We start from the raw sequence: 14,275 nt of genomic DNA on the forward strand, positions 1-14,275 counted from the left end.
AGAGGAAATGACTGAAAATGTCCTTGAGACACACGAAAGCGTTTTCTGGAATACCCTAGCACCATTTTTCCGACATTATTAACATGGCTATGTAACTCCCATAATCAAAATCTAAATTTGCCAAGCGCAGGTGAGAACGTATTTACAAGACACTTGCCCCATGAGGAATGCTTTCCATTTAAAAATGAAAAAATAACATCAAAGACACTCAAATGCCTTATAAATATGACCCAAAACAACCTATGAAACTCTAACAATACATATCCAAAATTTAATTGTTTTCAAAATGGTTTTTAAAAACAACATATCTGTTTCAGCTTACATAAAAGGCCATGGAATGCGCTTCATATACAACAATACCTTGAGTTACTACATGCCAGAATCCTACACCGAATATGCAAATACAATTTCTCAAAGTAACAAAATCTATTTCTATATCACTATAGACAAAGCCACAGTTTTAAAAACACAGCTTTCTTCATCATTTTCTCCTTAAATCATTCTATTCTATATCTAAAATAAATAAATCTTTTCTCACCTTAGCAAATACTTTTTGAGTTTTGAAAACAGTCTCAGAAATACACCAAATTGTCTTCAGCAGAAGAAAAAGGATGCACTCCAGAGGCTGCAGCTATTGAAAGCACAGAAATACAGATATTCATTTCACATATCTCTCATATTAGCCAATCATAACTCTTCCCTCACTTTTTTCAAATCAAAACCCTTCCCCCCCTCTGCCCTCTCTGCCTTTTTTTGCTTAGCAACGACCTCCTGAAAGACCTCTCATGTTTGCAAGTTCACACAACAATGTTTCAATTGAACTCTGAACTCTCAGTGCACCTGCGTATCCAGTGCAATCTTTCATTAAAAGTTTCTTCCTTGACCATTGAAATTACATGTTTCAAGAACACATCCATGCACCCTAACTTTCTGTTTTCAGAAATGGAAATGCGCCAATCACTGCTAATGAATAATTAGCATTGGAAATCCACAGTTTTTTTTCTTTACAAACTCCTACTGTTTCAACTGCCCTTTCATTACCACACTTCATCTGACTGCAGCACAACCTTCTCCCACCATGTTTAACGTCTGGATTGTTGGACATAGTTACATCCACTGGGCTCAAAGGTATGCTGACAACAGAAATTTACACAACCTCAATTTACAGGATGTGGAAATTAAATGGTTGGGCCAAAGAGGATTAAAATGTCACCAATTGATACCATTGGTGAAAACCTTTATGCATTTGCCAAAACCTGACCTCTTAATAGTGCACTGTGGAGGAAATGATTTAGGCACTATGACTGGGGTTGGTCTGGAAATGCTTTTAAAGGACACCTTTGAGCAATTAATGGCACTTTTTCCTCAAACTGCCTTGGTATATTCCAATATATGCCAAAGACAGAAATGGAGGTGGTCCAACCAATTTGGTCCACAAATTGAGAAAGCGAGGAAGCATGTAAACAAATCTGTTTCAGCTTTCATGAGAGACCATGGAATGGGCTCCCTGTACAATAATAACTTGCGTTACTACATGCAAGATATCTACAGAGGAGATGGAGTTCACTTCTCAGATGAGGGCAACAGAATTTTCATTCTGAATTTAAGACTGTGCATTGGTACCTACTTATAAGTACCTAAATGGAACATAAACCCAAAAGCTCTTCTCAGAGCTACCCTTCATCTGATCACTCACAATTAATACTTTTCTCTAACTTATTTCTGTAATTTTCAACAAACTACGCTCAAAGAGCGCTACCCGGTACGCGAACTGGAAGCTAACCACCCAAAATTATTTTAAAAATGTTTTTTCTCCGCACATATGGTCCTCCTCAGCCACCCTCAGAAAACCTGGGGGGTCAAAATACTTGTACCGTGTCCCCTTCTACCCTTTCTGAACATTATTTAACCTCCATTTTATATGTTAATTCGACCGAAACACAAAATGGTGGACTCCCGTTACGCTTCTAGTTCGCGGACTAAACTGCTTCCCGGGAAGCGGCCCAAAGAAAAGGTGAGAAAGTAATTCAAAGAAAAAGGACTGGAGACACTCTCACCAAATATAGATTAACTCATACTACATAACAATCCCTTTCATTTTCACAAATTTGATTGAAATTCCATTTAGCCATTAAGCCTGTAGACCTCTCTAAATACCTTGAGGTAAATTACTTCACAAAACACATCTGAAGTGTTGGAATTGACAACCAATAAAAATCTTACTTTCATTTTCTACTTTTATTACCTGATATTTGATTGGTTATATACCTGAATATATATAAAGGAAGAGAAGAAAACACAGCCATTTTGACTGCTACTTCTTGTTGTACATCACATTTCAATACTTACCTAAGACTTCAACTTGTTTCTGAAGGTAAGTTGTTATTTTTAAAAATGAAGTATATTGAACACTATAACTTGATATGGTAGACTTTTTCTGATACATATACACTATCCCTCTGTAGTAGTTATGGATTTAGATAGACTTCTCTGTTATAGTTAGGAATGGAGTTAGGCTTCTCTTCGTTAAATTACATACACTTTTTTATAGTCCTATTTCCACTCTGATACTATACACTGCCAAAAGAAAAATTCACTGATAAAAACTACCTATCTAAAATTAATCCCAACAGTGCCCAATCTCTACTAATATATATTTTTTTATTCAAAATTTCAGGCAAAATGGAAAGCGAACAACAAGTTTCATTTTCGATTGAACTGAAGGAGAGCAGCCAAGACAAACTTGATGACTTTATGGATGACAGTAGAGACCACGAACTTCTACAATGTGTTGAAGCAGTAGACAACCTGCTTCAAAATGAAAAACAATTACACCCTATAATAAATTGACATTTCTGACAATGAAATGTTAGAAAATTTAATAAAGTATGAAACACAATCATAATAAAAAAAATAAATAAATAAAGAAAACAAAAAAAACCAACAAATATTTAACATACAGTATTAAAAAAATCTATCATTCTTTTATCCTTATAGTACGCTGCCCAGAGCGCTACCCGGTTCGCGTACTAGGAGCTCACCACGCATAAATAATTTATTTTTTTTCCCCCTGCAGAAACCTTTTACAACCTCCACATAAAACCTAGGCGGTCAGGGAGGATCTACTAGGCCCCCTTATGGAAATTTCCCCCTTTGTTTTGGCCTCCTCTTATCTCTCGATCCTACCGAGAGACAAGATGGCGGCCGCACCGGACTGTTTAGAATGTTGACAGACACCGGAGAGCCAATCAGCTTCGCATCGCAAAGTTCCGATAAGCGAAAAGTACGCGAACCGGATCGCTGCCCGGAGCGCTGTTACAGATATATATCTTGATTTAAACGTTAATTTCTCAAAATCCACTGAAGCACATATATTGAGACCTAGCAAAGGCACATCGGGCTAACAGTCCCTACAATTTTGCCAAGTTTCGTGCAAATCCATTCAGCCGTTCGAGCTAAAAGTGAGGCCAACCGCCCTATGGAAATTAACATGGGAAAAACGCGTTTTGGGACCCCCCTTTTTTCTCAGCCCCCCCTTGACGAAACCCCCCCAAATTTTCAGGGGCTGCTCAGAAACAAAATGTGCCATTTTCCTGACAATTTCAGCCGATTCCGTCCACAAACGCCAAAGTTATTAGACATAGAATTTTCAGAAATCCCATAGGGAAAAAATCCTAACTATATATACCTACTGGCGACCGCCAGTAGGTAATATATATATATATATATATATATATATATATATATATATATATATATATATATATATATATATATATTACAGAGGCGGAAATAGCACCTTTAAAATTAGGGTTAAGTCAGAGTTTCCATTAAAAAGGCATTTTTTTGTTATCTTAATACCTTTGGCACAATCAATGAATTTACCCAAAACTTTTCATAAAAAGTAACCCATAATCCATATATCCTTTAGGGCTTTTTATGTATGGAAGCTATATTCATGTATTAGTCCTGAAGAAGGTAGAATATATAAGTCAACTCCACTGTAACGTGTCGCCGAAAAATTAAGACCTGATCTTCAGGCACTGAATGCCCTTATGTCATCAATTAAAAAATCATGGACATCCAGTGATACATATAGTAGAGGTGTACATATTTGAAGATAGTATATATTTGTCTTAGAACAATCTTCCTTGTCTTTATGATAGGTGGTTTATGTTTTTATATATTTGTATTTGATTTGAAGTATTTTTAATCATTTTGCAGAATTAAAACCATATATTGTTTTCTGAGCTTCTGTAGTATTTACATTTTTTCATGTTTTTGAGTGTAAGTTCACGTATATGGTGAGGTTAGATGGAACAGTTGTGGAGTATTGATTACATTTTTAGTCACTAATGAGAGCACCTTCTAGTTTGATGCACAGTAGTATGACAGCCTTCTTAAACCAACTTCATGAGGAATCCTGGTAGAGTGCAAGAGGAAAGCGTTTTTGTTGTAAGCCCCAACTTTAAGTAGAGAGTGGAATACACATAATGGAGCAGATGTCTGACCTTTGTTGGTGGTTTATTGCTATAACCTAAACAGATACCCAAGATGTATATGGTGGAACTAATTAAAGCTTTAAATTAAACAGACAGTCATATCCTCTCCTGGACAATATTTTGAGCTGCAGAAATTTTGTTTGATATTGTAGGGAATTTTCTATCAGTGCAGTGGCAGAAAATGCCCCACATTTCGATTTATTCACCCAGGCTCGTAGATTCCACCTCCAAATCAGATTTGCCCGCTATTGTAGAAGCCATTTAGAGGGAGACTAGATTGGAGGCAAACCCCTGGCAGATATTTTATCAATTAATGCTATAAATCACCTAATAATAATTGCTTCAAAACAGAAATATTGACTAGATGTGAGTAGAAAGTCATGATCCTAAAACATCTAGAGCTGGATGGAATCTTAACATTATTATGACCTTTGAATTTCCCATGACCCCTCAAGTGGACAAGCCATCTAAATCAACTTTGTACACAAATAAAAAACTTGAATGCATGTTTCCAAATTATGGATTTCCTCAAAAAGTGGATGATTCATTCAGCCTCTCAAAACTGGATTATGCTAATAGACTATATCACAGCATTCCATGTTTAACAATGAGAAGGCTGTGATGAATTCAGAACTCAATTGCAACATTACTTCTACATGCACACATATGAACTGAAATTTCTCCTGTCCCATTAGCTCACTACTGGTTTCCAATTGCAAGAATTTCTTATTACAAGCTATTATGCATCCTGACAGGGAAATAAATGAGACATTTAAATTCCTTCAATCAAAAACCACCAAACACCCACGAAGGAACTTGCTTCCTAGGCTTGCGCCGCAGCTGATAATTCTAGATCTCAGGAAGAAAACCGCTGGTTGCAGGAAACTCTCAGTTTGGGCTGCTAAATTACTGAAATCCCTAGCTGCAAAGAATCAAATCACTGAGAATCAATTGGATTTCAAGAGAATTATTTAGACGTGGTTATTTTCAATGTGATCCATCAGAGAACATCTGCTTGAATTTATCCACAAAGACTAGTGTCAATACAAATGTTGCCTTCTTTGTCTACTGGCATATGCCCCTGCACTATTTTCTAGATCAATTCTATCACTTGAGAGACGTGTCACTGAACCTCTGTTTCATACATGAATATAATGGAGAGATCTAAACAAGATGGTCCACTCCTCAAATTGTACTTGTCAATAATCCAAGGGCTAAAAAATCCAAGGGTTAGCCAATCGGATATATCACATATATCTTACTTCACAAAGACGCCAAATACAAAGTTAAGACATATGGGACTAACCTTACTACATTATCTATCAAAGAAAGGAGCTTAAGATCATTGACAGTCAAAAGGACTACGTAAATTGCTACAACATACAGCACCTTCCTGCATGTAACAACCATTGATCCTTCGTGTGTCCCTGCATGAAAATGAACTCGACATCCATCTAGCAAATGCTTCTCCTGCCCCTACTTTTCCCACCTGCACTACCCCTCATTAACCACTCAATGTCAAATTGAATGCCTGTCTAGCTCTGTAGACACTATTCACCCAGAACATAGCATTTCCTTACTGCATCCCAATCCTCTGCTCGATTCGCTTCTCATGTACATATTCACATAGAACTTGATTTTTTTACATTTATTTTAACTAAGCACCAGTGAGTGTTTTAATTTGTAAAAATGTAAGTGCCAAGGCGCCTCTCATGTGGCCACTGCAGCTTGCACCACCCATTGCCCATGCCAGCGCTGCCAATGCCTGTACCAGCACCGCTACTAACCATCACACTCCAACAAGTGTGACAATTCGGACTATTGCAGGCCAAACAAAGCTATAGGAAGGGTCGAGCAGCAGGCATTATTCCTTTTTAATGTATATTGAATTAATAAACACTCTGTTGTTGTGCTCACCTCAAAATAAGATGAACAGCACCACCAGGTGATGGACTGTCATAAGAGCCAGTGTTGAAAATTAAGTGCCGAGCTCCAGCATACACTGGTTCAAATTAAGCAGTGAAGCACCTATATTTTAATCTTCTGCCTAATTAATCTAAATAGAATGAATCTCTGGGATCACAGCCTAGATTTAATTCAAGACATGGCTCATCTTAATAACACAGCAAAAACCTATTAACTTCAACTATGTGTGAAAATACCAATGAACAAAATTAGATTAACCGTAAACCCTGAGATTTCCTATAGTAGTGTGCTACTTGCCAAAAAAGTGCTTCAACACCTCGTCAGGGGTGGTGGTGGTAAGTATTATATAAATACAGTTACTATACAATACAATGCCTTTCTTCGGTGGCAGAATTTCAGCCATCAGTTGTGGCTGCTTTAAATATGTCTTCAAAATGGGGGTACATTGTAGGTGCCCACATATTTAGTTTCCCAAACTTGCAGAGAAGTGTTTTGTTATCCAGCATATTTTGGGGAAATTCAACCACCCTTTCGTCCAGTGGAGGCATTTCTGCTGGATATGGGTGGCAGATGATTGATTCTAGATTTAGCGGTTGTTCCCTCACTGTTTTTGGCAAAGTTACTTCTACAACTCTATGGATCCAATGATCGATCAAGAGGGATTTACTCATCATCTGAGTTCTGAATTGGGAGGATTTTACCTTGAGAGTCGAAGATTGTTAAACAACTTTTTTTTAACAATTTATTTTCCCCGTCTTCTAAATCACACTCTTAACATTTTCTTTTTGTGATGATATAAACATTATTTTACCTTTTCTCTACAGGTGAACTTACAAGCCAGAATATTTCCCAACTTGACGATATCGCTCTTCTCAGAACAACCATCTCTGAGCTGCACAAGGAAAAGGACTCTTTAGTTTTTAGTATGGATGACAAAACAGAGAAGATTGCTGCCCTTGAAGACAGCCTTATGATCAAAGTAGGTGTTGCCCTGTAAACTCAATGAAGTTATACAATATTTCTGGCTGATTAACATTGTTTTTCATAGAAATTTGCTGATGCCTTACTATCAGTCTTGTGTTTGCAAAACTGTTCCACCTTGTTATGTAGAGGGGGCATGGCCTGGTCTGTAAGGCACTGCCACTTAACAAATCTCACTAGAAGCACTGATAAGATATAAGTATCCATTATCTATTTGTGTACAAATTGTTTATTAGAGATGATGCTATTATGGAAGCCATATCACACACTTTCCATTGATGTAGAATAGACAGATGGCCAAAAGTGATGATTAGTGAACCAAAAAAATCAGAATTGTCCGGTTTAATTCTAAAACTACTACTTTTCTTAAAGTTTTAAGGATTTCAGAAATGTCAATTGTCTGATGTTAGAGGTAGATTTCTGTGTAAAAATGCCTGGTGAGTATCAGCTTGCGGGTTCTGTCAGATCTAGGCTTTTAGCATATATGTTTTTGAATTCAAAACTGCCATGGCGTGGATTCCAGTTATGTTTTGGAAATGGCTTTTGGAGCCTTTTGGCTAGGTGATTATTTGTATCTAACCATCAGAGTCCTGTTTCTCTACTGAGTGCACATAACTCAGTGTCCAAAATGAATTTGCTACAAATACAGTAGAAACCGTTTATAAATTATCAACTGGATTTTCCCAAAGTGTTACAGGCACACTTCAGCCGGAGTGCCATAGGTATGATTGCTACAGGAATTCACAAACCAAGACACTTTGACCAAATGTTGGTACCTAGGGAGAGATGTTCATGTTACAATGGCAATATTTTGGAACAAAGTGTTTAAATCACTACTAAAGTACTTTTTACAGACTTCCTTCAGAAATGTACGGGTGTTATAGCATTTCATACTCATTATTGCAGTAATTCAGGCAGCTTGGTGAGACATATTAGAATCGTTTGAATATTTGCTGATGACCTATATACATTAGCTCTAGCGCAGAGTTAAACATTTGCTTTGCCCCAGTTCCAAGTGTCACTGATCACAAGTTAGACTAACTCACATTAGTCAGCATTCCCATATCGCAAAACTTAACATATTTGTCACACAAACCAAGTTGTACTCTACATGCACATATAAGCCAGCATCAGACTTATATGTGTTAAATTATCCGATTTTTGACACTTCGATAGCATATAGCTGCTTCCTTATGGATCGATAGGAGGTGTTAGTCATTGCTGTACAACTCTGCTACATAGTGGAGTGGTCTCAGCAGTGCATGAAGAAACATTGATGCTTCATTGACCAAGCTGTGGCTGACATACACATCTGAAAAATACCATGGCTGCCTAGACTCTGTCTCGCCCTCTAGGAGTCTATGTATCCCCAGTAACTGGACCACAGTGGGAGTCTGGTACATGGTACAAGTCCTGTGCAAACTCTCCACTCATGTCTCGCCACTGACCTCATTTATTGGATACCCTGACTTTCCGCCCACTGTACAGTGATCCTCCTTTGGGATGTGTCAAGATGCCAACTGCAAAAGATTGGGTGATTTTTTTGAGGTAGACCGGATTATGGAATTTGAACAATTCCAATCTATCAATTCCTCCCATTGAATGCTTGGTGGTGTTGTATAGCGTTTTAGGACCCTAGTGTAATCTTCCCGATTCATGCCCTTATAGAGGTATAAAATATTGTATCCTAATATAGGCGTAGAAATCACAACCATATTAAGACATAGCTCAAGTAGTCCTAATAACGCTTGGCTACTTCCACTGGTTCTGAAAATCTACAACGATTTCTTGGAAAACCTGCCTTCAGCAGTCAGGGACTTCCCCCTGTAAGAATATTAATTTATCTGAGAAATCATGGAGTTTTCAGAGAATCAAGTCTCTAATGACGTTATTGTGTCCAATCTTACGTCAAACTCGGCACCTTCAAGGTATAAATATGCCCCCACTTGTCCAAACAAACACACGGTGGTTTGGAGCAGTTTGACTATCTACTTGCCTGACGCCCTGCTGCAGCAAGTGCCGAAGGAAGCCGACACACCAGCTGACGCACTGAGAGAAGCTGTACTTACTCCAGCTGAGAAATCCAGCTCCAGTGTTTCCAGGATACCCTTGCGGGTTGCTGGGAAATTGAGTCCTGAGAGAGAGATACAAGACCTCCTACATTCTAAAACCAAGGTACGGAGCTGATTAGACCCTAACAGAATTCTTGGAATAGAGTCTTGGCAAAAGAATACTAAACTTCAGCTACACCTCACTTACTTCCTCCCTTGTACTAGACCTAGGTTAGGTACACCGGGGTAGGTGTATTTTAGAAGCACTAGTTGAGTACTTTTAGTCATTATTTGTCACTGTATGTATTTTATGCATTTTAGGTATTCTATGGCTTAGAAACCATATCATGCTATTACAATGTTATTTTGTAATACTCTTTTTACTGTACGCACTTTTCTTCATGCTAAGTATTGCGATTCTAGCAGTTCATTTCTTATGCTTGAGAAAGAAGACTGTTCAATAAAAACCCTTTTATTGAAATCACCCGTCTCTCTATTTCTCTGCACCTCTGGTGAAACTAAGCACGATTGACTGAGTGAAATAACAATCTATTGTTTCCGCGACTCTAGAGATTGATTTCTTATTCTTGGGAAACAAAGTTGTCATGTTTTAAGCGGTTGTCAGAAACTAATCCCTTCTTGTTCATTCGAGAAAGTTTCTAGTGACCTCTGAGCTAGCTGGCACACACATAATTAAGTTAAGTATGTTCGGTAGAGACCTAGATGACTTCAGTCCTACGTCTAAACTACAGGATGCACTATTCCAATGTGCAGAGCCTATTAGAAATATAGGAACGACACTACAGTGGCAATACATTGCCTTCAACACTGGCTCCTACAGCCTCACCTTCACCTCCATGCAAGCCGATCCTTGACTGCCTTTGCAAAATGGCTCCTCACCTGCATATCAGATAAACGCATACTCTCTGATATATATACATTTCTAAACACCTTACTCGTACCATCTAAGTCACCAGTGCAGCAAAACTGGGAGCACGAAAGTGACCATACCTTCTCGGCCAAGGAATGGGGTGGAATTTGCACAGGGTACACATCTCTGCGTGCAGTGTGTCATGTAAGGAAATGATGCTCAAGATTGTCCAATATTGGTACTACACGCTAGTGAGGGTGGCTAAGTAGTAACAGGGCGGGAAGGGAACCTGTTGGAGACACTGAGGACAAACTGCCACACTTACCCATTGTCTTTGGAAATGCCCTAAGATACAATAGTTTTTGCGGATATTAATGAGATCTTAAACACAGACCTCTCCAGATTCCCTGGTTACATCCTTTTAGGACTTCCGAATCCCCAGACATACCCCTAAAGTAATTGAAGGGACGGGCTATCTCATTAGTGCTTGGGGCTGCCAAGCAGGTCCTTTTGGTCCACTGGGCCTCATACTTGATGTTGTCACGATTAGACTGTCTCTATAAGCTGTGGGACCTTCAAGGATGGAGAAATTAACAGCAGCAATATCCAGTGCACTAATGCCCTTTGACAGAACCCGGGGGCCTTGCATCAGCTTTTTGTCCGTTGAGTTCAGGGAGCTAACTTCCCCAACCTATTCACGAGTCCTTGGCCTTACCCACCTAGACCATAATACTTGTTGATGTGCTAGCGATGGTCTTTCTCATTTGTCTTGCCATTTTCATTGCTAGTTATTTTATGGCTTTTTATGGCTTAATCTGCACTGAGCTGTCAATAAAGTTTGCCTTCCTTTTTCCCTGTTGTCCTCTCTCTCTCTGTTTCTCCCTTTTTTCCTCCTGTCCCCTCCCCATCTGCCAACCTCCTAGTTATTGTAACTTTTATGGTTGCCCACTGGCCTCTGAAGGTAGTTGGGATGAATGTTGTATTAACGTTTGTCTAAAAATCAAAAAAACAGATTTCATCCTAAAAGCAACCATCAGGCCTACAGTTATAACATTCCAAAGGCATACAAAAATAAAGATGGTTAAGCAAAATCCTGTTTCTTCTAAGAGGGCCTAACAAGGATTCTCACAAAGCAAATCTTCTATACCCATGTGTTGCCACAGGGGATAACCAACAACAAATACATTGTTTACTAACGTAATGTTTGAGATTCCATGTAACAAAATCCTTCTCTGCAGGCTTACATACAGAATAGTAACAACCCATCCTTAAATGGATTGATGTCAACATATGCTTTTCACAACAAATGTATCTTGACTACAGCCCTTATTGTAACATTTCTTATTAAACAGATCAGGCCTATAGCCATGCTGATTGGCTTACCACCATAGTCAACTTTGTCCTGTTGTACTGAGTATACGTTGTGCCACAAACCAAAAAGTGCACTATAAACCCTTATTTCATTGGAAGCACACAACTTTGGCACAATCAAATCCTGTACTCAGGGGATCAAACATGTTTGTGGAGCATAAACCCCGCTTTCACTGGTGCTCTGAAAGATCTTTTTTTTGTTGATCACACTAGATCTGTCGGCAGCTTCAATGTGAAGCCAGACATAATGAGGCAGTGGAACAAATGCATAAGGGTAATCAGAGGGGCTGCACACCTCACTGTTCATCTCTTTATGCAACTGGAGTAAAGCATAAATGACTAGCTCCAGGAAATGTTGTCTGTCCAGAAACATAAATACCCTAGCTACAGATGGGAGAAAGTTAGAAAATAATTACTTTTTATGGAACTCCGACTATGACAAGGGTTAGTATGGGTTCTCTGACTTCAGGATATGAATATCTTCCAGTTCAGAGATTACAATTAATTACTCCTATTTCCTGCAGCACTGTGGTATGGCTGCCTTCTTCTTTCTTCTGCCAGCCATGTTGGAGTTTCCCATGTCAGCTTGATTTTCCACCCAGTCTTCTTTGCTGCTGACTTTAGAATGCAGTCACTGCAATTGTGTTGTTGGACAGTTTCTGTTTCCAGTTACCTGTAGATAGGTTGTTGACAAATATTGTAGGCCAACACGTTCCTCTATATTCAGATCGCGGCCCACTCGCCTACTTGTTTTTGTCTTTAGTCTGATGTCCTTCTCCAGTGTATCTCTTTCATACATAGAAACACGTCTTGGAGAAAGTCATTGATTATTCTCTCAACTTTCCCTTTTGTGAGGCTTAAGGTGACTTATAATACCTTGGAATACTCATCTAAAACTCACACTGTTCTCCCTCATGTCCTGAGAAATATAAATTTTGAATTTTGGGATTGGAGACATGAAGTAAGTCCTGTAAAGTATGGTGGTGTGGACACTGATGCTATACTTCCTAAGATGGCTTTGTTTAGACTCTTTTGAAACATGTAAAAAAGAAAAACGACAAGGCAGTGGTATCTTGGGGCTTGTAGTGCTGCAGTGTGAAATGGCAGAACTATGTGAGGATGGGGATACCCAACAGTGGACATCGCTAAACGTGATGGATCACTTTACACCAATGTATCTATTACAACTGTGGATTCCTACTTAATCGCCTGACATTTTTGACCTACAGAATTCATATAGACTCGTGTAAGTTTTTATGTGTGCTATCACACAGTGTAACCTGTGACAAGATGTACCAGACTGGATATTTTTTGAAAGTTATTGCTAGTATTCCTCTTCCTCTGTCTTGTGACAGTATTTTTCTGTTGTCTGATGTATGCATGCAAACACTTGTGTTTGAGAAAAATAAAAACATTATAAGGAGTGTTACTCTGTTTATATCAGTATTTCCAAGTAGCTGTTTCCTCCATTGCTCCACAATAAAGCGCGGGGCACACAGCATGCAGTTTAGTGGGGACAGCTTATAGGCACAAACACATCAGTAAGTGAAGAAATGATGAAGATCCATGATTTGAAGCACATTTAAGACATTTAATACAGACAAATCACACATTGGAGCATCAACAGAATCACAAAGTATCTTAAAAAATCATTAAATGACAGCACAACTAATGAAATAAAATAACATTCTTACAATGCACTCTGATCAGCTGGCATTTATTGTTATTGATTTTCATCTTTCAATATAAAACATCACCTCGACAATATTCCATCACAGTAAATTCAATAAAACAGATACGGCATCTCAAATTATTAGGTTTAGAGCAATTACCTCCAGCATTTTCATCATAACTAATTTCATCCCAATTCCCTCTTAGGGGCATGTGTTAAAATACCTATTTATATGTATTGCTCAAGCTTTTATAGTGTTACTTTTAAGGTCTCCTTTCTGTTGATATTGTTTCAAATGCTAATAGCTCTCTTCTAGTCAAACAGTTTCATAAAATCAGTAAGCCTACCTTCACCGGCACTGAGACACTCCTAGGATTAGCCTGGGGTTTATTTTGTTTTACCAAAACATTTTGTACATTTTGCTGTTATTTTACCATTCTGGACAATGTGTCTAGTGGGTCTTGAACTGATCTTGTTATCCCTAACCTTTAAGTTGACATTGGGAATTTCAGCATTTTCAACTGCAATTCATTGGTAAAAGGATCTTCAGTGCTTAATACATACAAGATATTCTCAAGATTCTGATCTGAGGAAGAAAGACTTGAAAAGTTAGAAAAGTTAAGTTTTTCTGCCCCTGCTTGGACAGTTTCTTACACACAGAACAGTCCCACAGGGACACTTGAGTATGCTACAACGACTGACTTCTGGACTACACTGTTAGCCACTGTTGCTAGTTACTGTGTTGGGATACTTTTTCCTAAAGACCCACATCAGGCAAACTTCTGTTTTTTAGGCAGACAACAGTTCAGCAATTTGACATCATGAGGTGCCTAGATATAAGGCACTGATCCAGCTGGGAGTGGACGGTGCCCTGGTATGGAACGAATGGCTCCGCCTAAGC

The 14,275-nt window shown here is 38.6% G+C and overlaps 1 protein-coding gene across 3 annotated transcripts in view; it reads left to right on the top strand.

Moving 5' to 3' along the window:
• Positions 1 to 14,275, top strand: part of TSGA10 (testis specific 10) — a 454,368-nt gene that overhangs the window by 238,479 nt on the left and 201,614 nt on the right. For all 3 annotated transcript variants that reach the window (XM_086933298.1, XM_086933297.1, XM_086933299.1), the window contains exon 11: positions 7,253 to 7,407. In XM_086933298.1, coding sequence (XP_086789424.1) covers positions 7,253 to 7,407 — 155 coding nt within the window. The remainder of the gene's footprint in view (positions 1 to 7,252; positions 7,408 to 14,275) is intronic.

Source organism: Lissotriton vulgaris, chromosome 8 (assembly GCF_964263255.1).
Source record: "Lissotriton vulgaris chromosome 8, aLisVul1.2, whole genome shotgun sequence".
Taxonomy (NCBI): Eukaryota; Metazoa; Chordata; class Amphibia; order Caudata; family Salamandridae; genus Lissotriton; species Lissotriton vulgaris.